Here is a 16,547-nt window from a genome sequence, read left to right on the forward strand (position 1 = left end):
TTTCATCCCTCTTTTTTAGAAAAAAGATGGATGGAGTCAGAAGCGCGAAATTAGCGATCGCAATTAGTATCCCGGTTTGAAAAGAAGAAAAGAGCCCCGTGGCGTAAAAAAGAGACTCGGTTGTTTCGTGGCTGCCAACGAAATGCACATTTTCCTTGTTGCTCTCTTCCTTCTCTTCTCCCGGAGGCTAAAGCAAGGCTAAAGCAAGGAGTAAGACAACGACCGGCAGATTGTTCTCTCCCCTTATTTTCGCGAGACTTCACTACTTTCGTTTCTTCTTCTTCTTCTTCTTCTTCTCCTTCTTCTTCTTCCTCTTCCTCTTTTTCTTTTTCTTCCTCTGCTTCCTTCTTATATTCTCTACGAACGAGCGTGAGTTCTCTCTTCCCTTTCGTCGTTCTTCGTCCTTCGTACGCGTTGAACGTACGCGTGGGTTCCTTTTTCCCGAGGGCGACATAAACCCAGGGACAAATTGCTACGTGTGTTTACGTTAAATCGTTTAAGCGCGTTCTCCTCTAGCAAAGTCTCGGCATTCTCCTTTTCCTCCGTTGTCCCATACGCGAGAGAGCTCCGAGGGATTGGCTCGTAAACGCGCGAGATAACTATCTTCGAATACATCCAAAAGAGAGAAAGAGAAAGGAGGAGAAAGAGAGAAAGAAACTTACATAAGTCAATCTTCGACGTCCGAACAAATACACAGAAGAAAGGACAAAATGTAGGAACAAAGAATACACGTTCGAATTAAGATCGTCGAACTCGATGAGAATCCCTTTAGGTTATTTGCAATTGCGAATCTTTTGCAATAATTACGAGACTCGAAGCAATTTTTAAAAGATCACTTTTTAATCTTCATAAGAACGTAGAAATAGATTTTGTTTACTAGGCGATTTAACTTTGTTTTAATTACGATCGAAATGGTACTTAAATTTTCCATAAATATTTGCTTTCCTATGCGAATTACTATTCACAATGCTGTTCGTATTCGCAAGGGTACCATTAATTACCTTAAGGAGCAAGACATCGAAGGTAGTAGGGAGAGATTTTCTTCGTCTAGACGTTCCAACGAGTAAGCGAAGGAAGGGAAACGCCGTAGCAGTTTGTAAACAGACGGGAAGCGTGTTTGAGAGCTTGCTCCTTAGTTGTGTTCCGGTAGTTGTGCCCGCCAGATCGTGCTGCGGTTCCTATCCTCCAAATCAAATCGAATTTGCTTTAATGAACACCATGGTTCCGGACCTTGGGAGCTTCGGAAGTTACTCGAACTGTTACTATCGTTATCGCGTATTCTAAGCGGACCGGATATTCACGCGAATTTCATTCGATTTGCGTTGTCAAATATTTTTGGTGCTTCTTTTTTCTCTTTTCTTTTTCTTTTTTTTTTTTATTGTATATTTTTTCTTTTTTTTTCCTCTGTTTTCTTTTTTATTTTTATTTTCTTTCTTTCTTTATTTATTTATTTCTTTTTTTATCATTTTTCATTCTAGAGTCTACAAATAAATTCAACGGTCAGTCTCATCCAGACTTTCCACTCGTGTCTGCAGTGTTAATTTAGCGACAAAACGTCGATACGAGACAACATTGTTATTTTATAAAATCCTATTATACCTACCAACCCTGTTACGATTGGTTTCATGAAACGAGTTGGGAACGATCGTAAAAATGATGTAGCATGGAACGTGTCGCATTAAACGCACGAGCCAACAAACGCGTATTGCTAATTTTGATCGGGACACTCGATAAGTTTTTTTCACGATTTTGCTAAAAGTGGAAATCGCTTTTTTCGTGCGAAAAAATGAATGCGATAACGCGCTTTGATAACGGATGGGAAAAGTTCGTTGACAGGAATGGAATAATCTATCATCGATATTCCCGATTTCGTTGTATTAATATTTTCACGAGTTTAGAGTTCGAATATCGCGTCGTGATCATTTTATATCGAGTTACCGCAAAATCCGCAAAATCCGATATACACCGTCACCATCACCGGATCTAACCATCTCGGATCTTTGATTTATCTTCGTTCCAGAAAGAATCGAAAAATCGTAGTCGACGATCTCGAGAGGGACACGAGCCTGTTCTCGTGTGGTTTGTTTACACGAAGAATCAAAGAGGTATCGGTTTCCTGAAGGTGTAACCAACCGATTCGGAAGCTAGTTTACCGTTACACCCTTCGTTCCTTCATCCGTAAGGTTAGAAGCCCGTCGACTCGAGAACGCCTCTAACGTCGTTGCCGCGGTTGGATCCGATTTCACGTACGAACGGATCGTCGGTGATCGACCGTCAGAAATCTCATACGTTCCCGCGAGGATCTTCTTCTTGTCTTTCCTTTTTATTCCTTGAACGAGTTAGTAATAAATTATTTTTTTTGTGATCCATTAAATTCATTGGAATCGTTAAAATTCATTGGATCGTTTGAGAAAAATCATTCACAATCTCGAGACTATACCTCGATACGTTGATACGTTCTAAATATCAATTCTCTAAAATCCGATAAGTATACGAAGGGAAAAAATCTATCGGAGTAACATTCATGGATCCAATGTACACCGATCGTCGTTCACGGTACGTTAAACTTGCGTTTCCGAGCGAACAGTACATCGGATAACCGTAATGTCTTGAACGTCCATAAATCATCGGGCGATACTCTACATTGGATTCGCTAACGTCGGATAGCGATAAATCAAAGACGAAGTAGGACTTGGTAGTTCCGATCGGAAGACGTGCGGGAGGAGGGGGGAGGGGGAGGAGGAGCTCGTACAAAGTATAGGAAAATAATGTCGTCGTTCGTAGAAACGAAATACTTTTTTTTTCTTTCCCCTTTCCCGTTTTCTTTTTTCTATCTTTCTTCTTCTTCTTTTTCTTTTCCTTCTTAAGAAGAAGCTAAAAGTAAGAATGAAAATAATTCGGTGCGGTGGGTTTGGAGACGAATCTCTGAAGAAAAATCTCGAGAGAAATCTTAAAGAAGAGAAGAAAGAGGCGAGAACGCGTTTCGCGAGAGAATATCGCGTGTCATCTCGCTTCCTACGATCGTCCCTTTTCTCTATCCCTTTCCCTTTTCCCGGAAGGAGAGACGGTATTCGCGGAAGAAAGCGCAGCCTCCGCTGGCGGCACGGTTACCACCACCAACCACCTCCATTCTCAAGCATCACTACCACCACCACCACCACCAACATCTACCATTACTACCACCACCTAAAAGCAGCAGCAGCAGCAACGGCGGCAGCAGCAGTGGCAGCAGTAGTAGCAGCAACACCGGCAACACTACCACCCTCGACGACAAGGGGATGAAGAAGAGCGTTGGTATCGAAGTGAGACGTGTATATATGTATATATAGAGGTGCGCGCACGTCGGCAAGTTCAGTCGTCCAGCGCGTGCCGACCCGCGAGCATCGTGTCGCAACCAACCCTCCCTTTTACGAATCCCTCGTCTTTCCTTCGTTCACGATACCTACGTTCGAACGCTATTCCCTTTCCCCTTCCACTCATTCTCTCACGCTCTTCGGTTCTCTCTCTCTCTCTTTTTTCTCTTTCTTTCTTTTTTATTTTCACCCTGCTGCGAAGCGTCGAAAGGACGAACCCCTTTTTACTTTTTAAAAACGGTCACGTGTCATTATCCTCCCTCCTTCTAGGTGCTAGGTCCCCGTTAGGAGTGGAAGTGCCGACTCGAGTGCTATTAACGATTCCACTTTGAGTTAGTCATGTAATTTCCTCCCTCGAGCGAGCTTCGTCTTTCTTAGTTTTCTACTTCTCCTTGAAATTTATCATTCGCTTTTGTCTTTCTCTTTTCTGTTTCTCTTCTTTTTTCTTTTTTTTTTTTTTTTTGAAATATTCTCTGATCGACTCTAAAAAGAGAACGTGGATCGTCGCGCCTCGTCGATCTAAAGATGGTGATCGAAGGTTTTTCAGGAGAACCGACGAAAAAAGTTCACCGATTCCTGGATCGTGCGATCGAGAGAAATCAGATTTTAACGTAGTCGACGAATATGACGGGTGAACGAACGCGAGGAAACTCCGGAGTACGCCGGAGACACGCGTATTCGATTGGAGGACGCATGTAATCCGTAGAGCGTGACGACTTTGGGGTGGAAAGTTAAGTGAAATGTGAGTCGAGGATGGAGTTAAGGATCAGCATACTGCTCTTGGCGTTACTTCGTCTGTCGAGCACGTTGGAAAGTAAGAAACTTTGTTTATCGAAAATCGATTCGTTCTGCGAACTTTAATTTCGATCTACTTTATTTAACGATCACGAGACCCATATCTCTTTTTCTTTCTTCGTTTTCCCCCCTCCTTATTTATTTTTTCCCCTTTTCTCTTTATTTCCTCGATAAATTCTGAAAGAGACAAAAATCGTTTCTTAGGTCGAAAGAAAAGGAGATCCTGTATAAGGCGAAAGCCAAGGATAGGGTCCGTGCACAATATCGAGATTACTACCTCTAAGCGGGCTATTTTATTCCTCCCCATTCAACAAAGAATACGAGTAACATCGCGTATTCACGACGATAAACGATCGGACGTAGAATGAAAGTTTCCGAAGTAAAGCCAGTACGCATTTTATATCCCTCGTTAAAAGGACTCGTTCGGTATCGTGATATCGTCAGGGAGATTACACAAGTATAATAACGTGAGAAAACACGAATCACCGTGGATATAATTCTAGTTATCACGAATCTATCGTTAACGTGTTTCGTGTTCGATCGATATATTTTCTTTTTTTCTTTTCACTCTTTTGACACAGCGTGAATTCCTTTTTTTTTTCTTCTTCTTCTTCTCTCGTAGGTACGAAAGAGGAGGGAGACGCGGAAGAAGAAGATGACGAAAATTATCCAGTCGATGATTACGGTGATGATTATGACGACTACGAGACCGCTACGATATCAAGCGACACCGATTTTATCGCCGGAGGCCCGCTACCGATCTTCTTGGTCGAACCTGTTCGTTCTTTCGTCGTCAAAGGGAAACCGGCCACTCTTCATTGCCGAGCTGCTCATGCTCTTGAAGTAATATTTTCCTGACGCTTCGCCGCGAGCTTTAAAAAAGTACTCTTTACCGTCGGCCATTCTTAAACGCCATAGATATACACAGACCTATGTAATCTCAAGAGAAATGTCTTATTTATAATTTATCAAGCGTACTCGTTAAGTCCTCTTCATTTTCATACGAGACGAGTATATCTCGAGAAGGAAAGCTTTCGTCAGTCAAATCGAATCCTCGCGTTCCATTTCTCATTGAGAAAGAAGTCCTCTTGAAGAGTAAAGAGTAACGTCGAGTGACCCGAAAAAAAGTTTTTGCAAAGCTAAGGTAGTATAGAATCGCAGGTTGATCTAAATATCAAGCTTTACACAGCTGACCTGTGTGCGAAAGGAGGAGAGAGGAAAAGAAAAAAAGAAAAAAAAAAAGAAAAAGAAAAAGTAAGATCTTCCGAGATTCCAGAGTAATTATTCGCGTGTAAGAGGGAAAAAGAAAAGAAAGAAAAAAGAAAAAGAAGTGAAAAATGGACCAAAAAAAGAAAAGAAAAAAAGAAGTCGCGAAGGGTAGAAAATTGTTTCGGGCTGCGACGAAAGAAAATAGGCATAGTTTCTTACGTTTCGAGGGAATTAAGTACTTACTCGCATTCCCTTCCGGTTGCGTTTTTGCAGGTGTACTTTCGTTGCAACGGCGAACGGGCACCGCACTCGCAGCAGCAGGATTTTGTAGACCCTCGTACCGGAACGAGGGTCGTCGAGGTTGAGTTGAACGTGACGAGGAACGAGGTCGAGGAGTACTTTGGATCGAAGAAGTTCAAGTGCGAGTGCGTCGCTTGGTCGGGATCAGGTCAGATTAAAGGGCAGTCCGCCACGGTTGAGGTCGCCTGTAAGTAGAGGGAACCCTCTCTTCTCTCTCTCTCTCTCTCTCTCTCTCTCTCTCTTCTTCTCCTTCTCTTTCTCACCGTCTGTTCTTCTTCTTCTTCTTCTCCTTCTTCTTCTTCCTCCTTTTCGATCCATCATGGATGTTCACTTTGCAACTGGCAGACTCTGGTTGTTCCACGTTTCTTACTACCACCATTACAACTACCTTCGAACGGAATACTCGAGTTCTCTTCTTTGTCTTTCTTTATCTTTCTTTTTTAATCTTCCAGTGGATCTATAAAAAAGAAAAAGAAGAAAAGAAAGAAAGAAAGAAAACAAAAAGACAGTATAATATAAACGTCAAGCAGTACAATTCTATTTTTACGAAATCGAATATACCGACGGTGATAATTAAATGTTTCTTGCGGAATATCGCACAAGAGAGAACGTTATTGTTTCGAGAAATGAAAAGGCATTGTAGAAGATTTTAACCTCTTAAAATAAAAGCTCGGCAATGCCTGGAGTGTACTTTTAAAGCACGCCTTTAATGCACGCCCTTCTTGAACGCGAACGAATGCCACCGCGGGGCAGGTGATATTACTAGAACTCACTGGTTCTTTCATATTTTCTTCCACCGTTCATTTCCTTCCAATGGTTTTCCTCGTGTGCCTGTGCGTGTGCATTTTATTGTACGTAAGTACTAGAGACTATCATCGTTTTCATCTTAACGTTTCTCGTCGTCCTGGCTAGACTCATCGAGATACCCGAGAAAGAAGAACCTTTTCTTCCTGTTGGAACAAATTTATTTGAAAAAAAAAAAACTTTTGCATCAAATTTCCTTTCTTTTTTATCTCCCAGAAAAAGAGGGAGAGAGAAAGAGAGATGGAACAACGTTACAAAATTAGGGTGAACACCACAGCACAGCCTCGAAAAGTAGGTACACTTTCAGAGTGCAAAGTACTAAACGCCGTTATAACTTTCCACGTTCGTGTCTAAATGTGCGCAAATGAAGTTAGATTATATTTTCACCTCTTTCACTTAACTCTTTCAGTTTAAGTCTCGTTAACTCACTCGCTGAAAGGGAATATGCTGACGCTTCATTTCTGACGTCATCGAAGTCTTCTCTCCGATATATGATACGATTAACGTTAAATATTGTAAAAACAAGAGACAAAGAAAAAAGTCAATATTGACTTTCAATATGTAGAACGAAAAGAAAGAAAGAAAGAGAGAGAGAGAGAGAGAGATGAAAAAATGAGAAAGTCATCCGTGCTGTGGGAAATCGTAGGGTAGCAACTAGTGTCTCGATTCATCGATAAAACGTAACTTCATTAACTCGATTAGCGTGTGCCGATTCCCGCGTGCAGGGATTTTCGAGATACCAGACACGAAATTCATTCTCTCTCTCTAGTAAGCTTCTCTCTTCGAGCGAGGGTCAGTCGAGGTGACGGCCTATCCGTGAGGACGGGGTAGAGATCGTGATAGAGAGGAAGGGAACAAGAGGGACTTGTCCATGCTCCGTTGTGTTTTCATTTGATATTCGGTGACGAATAAACCGGCCCCCAAAATCTAATCGATATTCCATCGCAAATGAAACAGAAGTGTTTGGCATAGCGATCGACTACGAATGTCTGCTGTTGGATGCAAAAAACCAACGCGATTGGATGCTCCACTCTCTTTCTCTCTCTCTCTCTCTCTCTCTCTCTCTCTCTCACTCTGTCTCTCTTTTTCACTATTTTTTATTCTTTTTTTTCTTTTATTATACACTTCGTTTCCTTTAACAGAGACAAAACAAAGTTTCAACGACGATCATATTCGGAAATTTGAGTAAAAGAAAAATGATTAATTTTTCTGGTTTAAATGTTTCATTAGATATTCTGCGGATCGCTCAAATATACGCATGCACGTATCGGGATGCAGGAAATGAAATCATTGTTTGCTGGCAAATAGAAAGCGCGCTTGCTTTCGAAATCGAGTACACACGTAACGAGGGTAACGACAGAAGAGTACGTACGTACATCGTCGATTTGTTCTGTCGTTATACTACGTTTAAATAAGACCGTGAGAGGCATTAATTAATCATCACGTGAAAAAAATATTTCTTTTCGATTATTTTTCTCGTATTAATAAAGAATAATAAGATAAAAGAAAGAATAGAAAGAAAAGGGAAGAAAAAAAGAAAGAGAAAAAAGAATGGAAAAAAGTGGACGTGTCCCGAGTTTATGAAAAATTTTGCCAGGTTTAACCAAGCAAAAAAGTAACTACCGTATGTACGCGAGAGTCGAGAACGGGCTCGTTCACGTTCTCGACGAGAACGAATATGAATACCCATCGTGGCAGTCCCTCCTCAGTGCTCCCTATTCGCTAACGGCCTCAGGTACGGCAAATAATACCATAGCAGTGGTATAGCTCGCCGAACGAATGGCCACCGGTACACACGCAACTCGTACAAATCTTTCTCTGCCTTTCCAACCTATATATAGCAATGAGGAAGGGAGAGGAGAGAGTTTTCAACTAGTCTATGAAAGCCCTTTTGCATTTATACGCACGCCCTAATATCGCAAAGTGCCCCTCTCTTTCCTCGACTCACCCTCTTCTATCCTTTCCTCTCTCTCTCTCTCTCTCTCTCTCTCTCTCTTTCTCTCTATCTATCTCTCGATCCTTGTCATTCAGTTGCATCGAGCTCCCGCAGTTCTCATTTTTAACAAATATTAAAAGAGCCCGCGGGATATCTCTCGATGCAGACCTGAAGAAACATTTCCTATCGCCGCCATACTCGTTGTCCGTCGAAGCCGGTCGCAATGCGGAATTACGATGTACACCGCCCTTGGGAGTGCCACCGCCCAAAGTCTATTGGCTGAGAAACGGGCTACCTTTCGAGACGATCTCGAGTTCAGCTTTGACATCCGACACGAGTCCCAACGAAGTGTCACCGGCCAGTTTCGTGCAGACTGCTGAAGGATATTTACGCCTTGGAGAGTCTGAGCTCAGACATCAGGGAAATTACTCGTGCGTTGCTGAGAATCTAGCAGCACGTAGAGTAAGCGAACCTGCGGTACTTACGATATATGGTGGGTGAATTCGATGGGTAGATAGATTTGATAATATCGTTTTTAATCAGCAAAGTTTTATTTGCGTTAATTTCTTTCTATCGTGTTCTACTCAGTTAACGGAGGATGGTCCTCGTGGTCTGGTTGGTCCGAATGTAGCACGAGATGCGGCAGAGGTGTGCAAAAGAGAACGAGAACCTGTACGAATCCGGCAGCCATCAATGGCGGACAGGCCTGTCCTGGACCAGCGACGCAAAGATTCGAATGCAATCCCTCTTGTCCTGGTAGGTGACGAGGCGAGAAATTTCGGTACTTAATAAATTGCACCGACCGCAATGACATTAAGCGTAGTTCCTTGGTATATCTAAATGACGAAAGTAAAATCAGCGGGAATTCTATTCCGAGAGTTTCTACGTGAGTTGCACGTTAAAGCAAGAAGAAAGACCCTTCTATTCCATTTCGTTAGGTTCCCTTCATCTCTCACTTTGACGAGAATTGCACAGATGCTTTCTCTCTCTCTCTCTCTCTCTCCCTCTTTCTTTTTTTCTCTTCTTTCGCGCCCGCAAATCCGATGATCTCGACGCGTTCGACCTCCTAATCGAGACTTTTCGTTTCACCCGTTACTCGAAGCGGTCGATGGCAGATGGTCAAGCTGGTCCTCGTGGTCTGCATGCGGTCCCGATTGTTCGAGAGTAAGGAGGAGATCCTGCAACGACCCCCCGCCGAGCGATAGCGGTCGGCCCTGTCAAGGCAAGGACGTCATCGTCGAATCCTGTACCACGGACCGATGTAACGGTGAGTTCCAACTGAGTTTTACCCACTTCTCTCTCTCTCTCTCTCTCTCTCTCTCTCTCTCTCTCATTCTTTCATCTTCTCTTCTTCTCTTCCTCATTGTTCTTTTACACTCGAGCAACCTTTCACGATTTTGCTTCGTGACAGCGATTTCTGCAGTATCCTACATAGTTCCTAGTCGTGAGAAGAAGCTAACGAGATTTCAGTGACGCGTCAATAATTTTTTCTCTTTGCAACGTTTAACAGCTCCGCTGATAATAGTCTCTTCCTTTACCTTCTTACATGCAGCGCTTGGACACGACGGCCCTAGAGTCTTTAAAGAAGGTAAATAAAATCGTATTGTGCAAAAAAAAAGAAATAAACAGAAAGGAAGAATGAAAAAAAGAAAAGGAAAAAAAGAAAAGAAAAAACAAAAGAATCGTTCTTTTCCTTTTACCGTGAAGTCGCTTTTCGCGTAATCGAATCTTCGAAAAATGTTTATTGCAGCAACGAGAGCGGTCGATCACAGGAACATCCTAGCCTTATGGATAACGCTCAGTCTCGCGGCAATAATCTTAGCTTTAACCACGATCTTCATGGTTCGCTTGATGCGCCGTAAAGAGAGAATAGAAGCTCTTTATAGCGTAGCGAGATTGGACTTTCGCCGACCGGTTGATCTCGCAAAATCCGTTGTCTCGAAGACCGATCGAACCGCTTTGACGGTGGACAAACGTCTCGAGCACGTCATCGACGAATCGAACGCTTCTAGATTGCCCAGGTAAAAGCCCTTTCTTCCAGGACGATCTCCTTGATCATCTTTCCTTCCTTCCTTCCTTCCTTCATTGAATATAACAAAAGACGATATCGATAGATCCTGCTCGGAACATCATTACGACGTGCCACAATTGTCGCTTCCATCGACAACCAGAGCATCACCCAGTTCCTCGGTCACCAGGTCCTCCTGTAGAAACTCTCAGAGAGGACGAGGTTTGTCCGACAACGAGGAGGTCCGATCGTCTCGTAATATATCTCAGTTTCATTATAATTTGCATCGTGAGATACGTAACAACGTAAGTATCTATGAGATATGTGTTTTTATTTTAATTAGGCTCAACGTGCCAGGTGAATTCGGAGAGTACAAACGAAGATGAGAACGAGCAGGAAGACGACGATAGACCAGACGAGGAGGAGAGATCGTCGATCGACGACGAACGTTCGACCGGTTTTGTGGTCAGAGCTAACGTGGACGAACAGGGTGCACTTTTGGTGGTTCCGGAAGTTAGTGTCTCCATGTCGATTCCCGAAGGTGCAGTTCCACGGGGCCGACGTCACAGTTTACACCTTGCCGTGTTAGGTGAAGACTCCCTGAGGCCAAAGTTACCACCTGGATTAACTTTGCTATCAGCTGTGATCGCGTGTGGTCCCTCCAACGTTGATATCTTGAAACCAGTGATTTTGCAGTTTGAACACTGTGCTGAACTCAGAACTGGAAACTGGGAGTTGAGTCTTTGGTCCACGGACATCGACCTTGAAACTCGTTCGACTAACTCCTCAAACTCTTCGACGAATACCAGCCTCTCTCCTTCCAGCACAGTTTGGCGTAAGATTTTAACCCTCGGTGGTGAACCAACCAATTTACCTGGACAACCATTCGCTCAACTCGATCATGCCGGTGTGTTTCTCGTAACGGAGACACCTTGCGCATACGCTGTGGCTGGTGAAAATTCTATGGTAGCACCCGGGTTAGCCGTGAAACGTCTTTGCGTGGCAGTTTTCGTTTCACGTGAACGTGATCGCGTTAGATGTCATATACTGGAGGACACCAAAGCAACTCTCAAGCTTGTAGCCGAACGAGTAAGCATTATTTTTCCTTTCGACCGTAATAGTTTCATATATTTTTTCGAGGGAAAATAGCACGTCGTTATCGATCTCTCGACAGGAACACCGTCTTGGTGGGACGCACATCGATCACAGTACTCTCGGATTTCGAGCGAGTGGTACTTCGCTTCGAGTCGATCTCGAGGATAGAGAAAGCGGTTTTGCCGAGCGTCAAGAAGTGCCATACCGTCGAATATGGTCGTCCTCGAGATCTAGCATTTGTCTTTCCTTTAGAATCGAAAAGATCGTCGGCGACATCAGACTCAGTTTTGAATTCAGGGCATGCCAACGCGGATTCGAGGATCAAGGTTTGCTCTTGAGAATCGATCTTGATCTAGCAAAGAGAGGTAACATCCTTGCGAAAAAGACTAACGGGAAGGTGGAGTCTTCTATTATTTTGCGTGGAAAAAATTCAACGAGATCTACGGAATCTGTAGTATCGAGACCCTTCAGGTATCGTTTCTTATTCACATCGTATCGAGTTATAGATTTTTAGAATTTGATCATTTGTTTTTTTTTTCCTTTTTATCCATAGGTTTTCAAAGACGTTGAGAAAACAACTTTGTCAATGTTTGGATCCTCCTAGCGCTCGTGGCAACGATTGGAGAATGTTGGCTCAAAGATTACAAGTCGATCGGTGAGACGAAAGGACCTTTATCTCGCTCGTATTAGTCGCCGATCAATCACAATGTTACTTTTTATGTTGACGAATCGATCGAAATTTCATTGTAGGTACGTCGACTATTTCGCAACAAAAGCGAGTCCAACCGAACATATTTTGGATCTATGGGAGGCCAGACATCGCGAAGCCACTGCCCTAGCAGATCTTTTGAACCATTTAAGACTGATGGGTCGCGTAGACGCGGCCAGCGTTCTCGAAAGTCGACTAGGACCTTGGATCTAAAAATATCGAAAGTCACTGCCGTTGAAAGAGACATCATTTAAAAGTCATGTTATCTTTGTAAATAAGACGAAATAATAAAAAGAAAAAAAAAATCAATTATTATGAGATTGTCGATGTAGAGCAAAGTTGTATAGACGGTGATTGTATTTGTACATAAAGTTGGTTTGCAGCAAATCTTTCACGAGAATCATTACTCTTGATTCCTTTTTCAAGTTAAATCCTAAATGAAAAGGACAGTTTTTCAATCGCTGTCGAAGACGAGGAAAGCGTTAGGCCACAAGCGACGACGTGGTAACGTGCCGAGAGAGGAAGATCGGAAGTTGCAAATGACATTCATAGTCCCATGTGCCCAATTTGCACCTGAATGCAGAACCGCGAGTAACTGTTAGTCCATGGTTTAGGGGAGTTCAACTCGGAAACCGGTCGAGCTTGCATTTAGGCTGGTATTTAGGTACCATTTGGAGATATCCTCCATCAAGGAGAGAGGAAGCATTCAAGGAAGGCTCCTAGGCATTGCGTCCTGGACCAAGGATGCGTAGGATGCTCGAAACAATGGGCATTATCCGTCTCCACATAGTCGCAAAGGGTCGGGAAGGAGGGTTCGAGGAGGTATAGGTATGCAAGTACGAATGGCAGACCTACGTTCCTCCAATAGGTATCTACGAATTCCTTGTCCCTCTTCCTCTCCCTCTCCTATTTCCATTCTGCCACTCTGAATCCTCTTCGCGGGGGACGGGTGGTAGGGGAAAGGGGAAGGTAGGGTGCAGCGGCATTTAATCACAGGAACCCGTTGCTGGTAATTCCACCGGACAATGCCTGTTGACCCACGTCGCCGGGGTCGCTCATTGGTAATGGTCACCGGCCGGCACCCTTTAACACCAACTACCACCGATGTTTCTCCATTTCCATAGCTTTTACAAATCGCCTCGGAAAGCTTTCATTGATCGTTGTTACTCGACCATCGACCAACGCTATTCGTAGGATTAACTCGTTTAATAAAACTCATTCCCTCGACGAGTATTCTCGTCGATGACTGCCTTACAAGAGATCGATCGTCCGACGTTTCCTATCGTTAGACCCGCTCCATGTCAGAACTAATAACAGACTCGCTTTGTTTCAGTCCTAGGGGTCATGATCTTTAGCCGCGAGAAGACCTCGCTCTCCGTGCTAGAGATAGTTTCTCCGTTCGTTCGTTTCTCTGCGGGATGATCCGTCTAAAAGGAAACACGAATCTTCAAGTTTTGAGTGACATTCGTCGTCAAAATGATTAAGTAACCGACGTGGCTGTTCAATAAATTGAATGATAACGAACTTCTCCGACTCACTCTCCTATTACCGATTTAGATTATTGCCGGTCGTTGCTTGGTTAATTACATTTCGTTAGTTCGGTCTCAAAGTCGTTTTATATTTCAGTGATTCTACCATCTTTAACCGGGATTTCGTACGACGTATTCATAGTCAGAAGCGAGAACTATAAACGTCAGAACGATCGTTCAAAAGTGTCACGTTAACGACGCGCCTCGTAGAGTTTACATCGAATGGACGGACGGAAGGGTTGGAGAAGGAGAGAGACAGAAATAGAATTGGGAATAGGGAAACACAGAGACGGACAGAGGGAAAGAGAGAGGGAGAGAGAATCGTATATGCATAATCCGCGACAGAGTCGCATAAATCGCAGGCCCAGGGCCGTATTAATTTCCCGACTAATCGCGATTGGGATCTACAGGCAATTACGGGAAGGATCGGCCAATCAGATTGCGTCCCGGCGTTTCCGTTAACGCGGCGAGTGTGTACGTTCCGGGTCACGCACAAGCGAATCGAGCGCGTTACTAACGTTTGTCGACCCTCCTTGTTCATGGTGCGTACAAAACGTCCACACTCGAATGCCGTACATCGCACTTGCCGATTGCTTTATTACAAATCCGATTCTCCATCGAGAGAAATATCAAGAAAGGATGAAGAAAATCATGCCGAAATTCTAATACAATATAATCTTCTTCTTTGATAATTCCGTTCTCAACAAGTATTAGATGCGATAGATAGAATAATGATTTTCATTCGTTCTTTCAGTATCATCGGAATAACAAATTTTAATTAAATCTCTCTTCACGAGACAAATGGACAAACAGAGAGGGAAAGAGAGAGAGAGAGAAAGAGAGCAATTGAGAAATAAATTAATGATAAAAAAGGAAATAACACAGTTACCCACTGATCGTTTTTTTTTTTTGAATAATAAGTTTTATTCGAAATAAAGGAGAGAAAGAGATAGGTGGATATTTGAAGAAAAATGTGAAACAGTTTCCGAAGGGGAAAACTTTTCGTTTACGCTTGCGGTAAGGTAAGAAAGATTGTGAAGGATGTGGAACAAGCAAAAGGATCTTATCGGGCTATGCTACTCGAGCTCTCTCTATCACACTATCGAAATTCAATCGCGAATAGCGGGGAGTGAATTTTTGGAAAGACCTTAGCGAGATGGAATGCTTCCATCAATAATGTCGGCGCATCTAGAACGTCGATATTCGTTCGACGATATTTTTATGGCTCTCTTTCTCTCCTCCCTCCTCGATTAATTTGCCTGGTACGATTTTTCATTAGAAAGTACGGCCACGTGAACGGTCCATATAACCAACGATCCTTTATCCATCTTTACGTCTCGCGAGTAACGTCACACGAACGATTTTCGATTACTTTTTCTTCTCTCTCTTTCTCTCTCTCTCTTTCTCTCTCTCTTATACATTTTCGTCATTTATTTATATATTTTTTCTTTCTTTTTTTTTTTTCTTCGACCGGGTACGTTATCTGTCTGGCGTGACGTCATAACGATAACGATCGTAAAAATACAAAAAAAATATTTTGTCTCTCTAGTTGTACCCTCATGTACGTACATACGTATATATGTATATAATCGATCGTGCGAAAAGTTTGATCGGCACGAAAATTCCGTTCGTGAAACGGTATCACCGACGGTCGAGTGCGGCAAGAGGAGCAAGAGTCTACCGAAACCCTTTTATCTTTCTTTCTTTTCTTTTTCTCCTTTTTTACGTGCACAAAATTTTTACAACGTTATAGGGGAAAGCAAGGGTATAAGCTGCTTAAAATAATAATAGTAATAATAGCACAGAAAGAAAAAAAAAAGAGGAAAAAGAAGAAATGAAAAAAGAAAGAGTAAAATACAAAAAAAAAAAAAAGAAAAGAAAAAAATACGTCCGCATAGTTTCGAAACAATTTCACCGCATGGAATCTCACGACATCCGCGGCTAAAAGGTAGTAAATTTCGCGCGTGTTTCGTAGGAACGCCTGCGCGCGAGAACTTTCAACGGCGTGTACGCGTTTATACGTATATGTACCTACGTAGGTACATACGTACATACGTACATATGTACAGTCGATGCAAAAATCGTAGAGTTGCCATAGGCTTTTGAAGAGGATGGTGAGTTGAGGGTAGACGAGGAAGGGATATGGTGGGAAAGGGTGCAAGGGAAAGGGTGGAAAGGGCAAATGAATCGAGTAGGAGATCATTATTCTATGCTGACGGTAAATCGATACTGGTGGTAAACTACAATTAAGATGCGAACACGTGAGCGCCCGTACTACAGTATTTCCCGCCCTGTTTTCGTCATTTACATAACAATGCGTAACGTTGATTGATTATTAAACGAGTTAAATTAACGATAGAAACGGATGTAACGGTACCATTAAACATAACATCAAGTTATTCTTGTAAAACGATTTAAGATGAACGTTTATTTATGTGATTTATCGAGAAAATATTATATATATATAAGTGTATCTATGTCTATACGTATTTATACATTAAAGGCATATGTAGACGTAACGTGCATATGTTAAACTTGTGTAACGGTAATGAACGGTAAGATTTAGCACGAAGAGCGGATTAATTTCTGATTTGCTTTGAGATAAGGAGAGATTATTTTCCACCCACGCGGAGCGAGTCGAATCGAGGAGATCTCGAAGATCCGTGAGACACTCTTTCTCTTTCTCTCTCTCTCTCTCTCTCTCTCTCTCTTTCGAGAAGAAGAAGAAGAAGAAGAAGAAGAAGAAGAAGATTCACGCTGAGTAAGGAATATCGATGTCTCGATTTCGTCCTGTCACCTTATACCTCTT

General features: G+C 42.7%; 1 protein-coding gene across 6 annotated transcripts; it reads left to right on the plus strand.

The window, feature by feature from the left end:
• The first annotated feature begins 3,144 nt into the window (after positions 1–3,144).
• Positions 3,145–12,590, plus strand: LOC127062566 (netrin receptor UNC5B-like). 6 transcript variants are annotated; one of them, XM_050991026.1, is made up of 14 exons: positions 3,145–3,302; positions 3,901–4,167; positions 4,771–4,991; positions 5,631–5,844; positions 8,564–8,890; positions 8,986–9,153; positions 9,500–9,664; positions 9,950–9,985; positions 10,148–10,418; positions 10,512–10,660; positions 10,749–11,494; positions 11,580–11,971; positions 12,054–12,155; positions 12,251–12,590. In XM_050991026.1, exons 2-14 carry the CDS (start codon positions 4,107–4,109, stop codon positions 12,420–12,422), a joined length of 3,024 nt encoding a protein of 1,007 aa, XP_050846983.1. In that variant the 5' UTR covers positions 3,145–3,302; positions 3,901–4,106; the 3' UTR covers positions 12,423–12,590. The 6 variants fall into 6 exon arrangements, with proteins under 6 accessions (XP_050846983.1, XP_050846981.1, XP_050846980.1 ...); XM_050991024.1 differs by lacking the exon at positions 3,145–3,302 and adding an exon at positions 3,319–3,694 and having other exon boundaries at positions 3,892–4,167; XM_050991023.1 differs by lacking the exon at positions 3,145–3,302 and adding an exon at positions 3,319–3,694.
• The last annotated feature ends 3,957 nt before the right edge of the window (positions 12,591–16,547 follow it).

This window comes from Vespula vulgaris, chromosome 3, assembly GCF_905475345.1.
Source record: "Vespula vulgaris chromosome 3, iyVesVulg1.1, whole genome shotgun sequence".
NCBI lineage: Eukaryota > Metazoa > Arthropoda > Insecta > Hymenoptera > Vespidae > Vespula > Vespula vulgaris.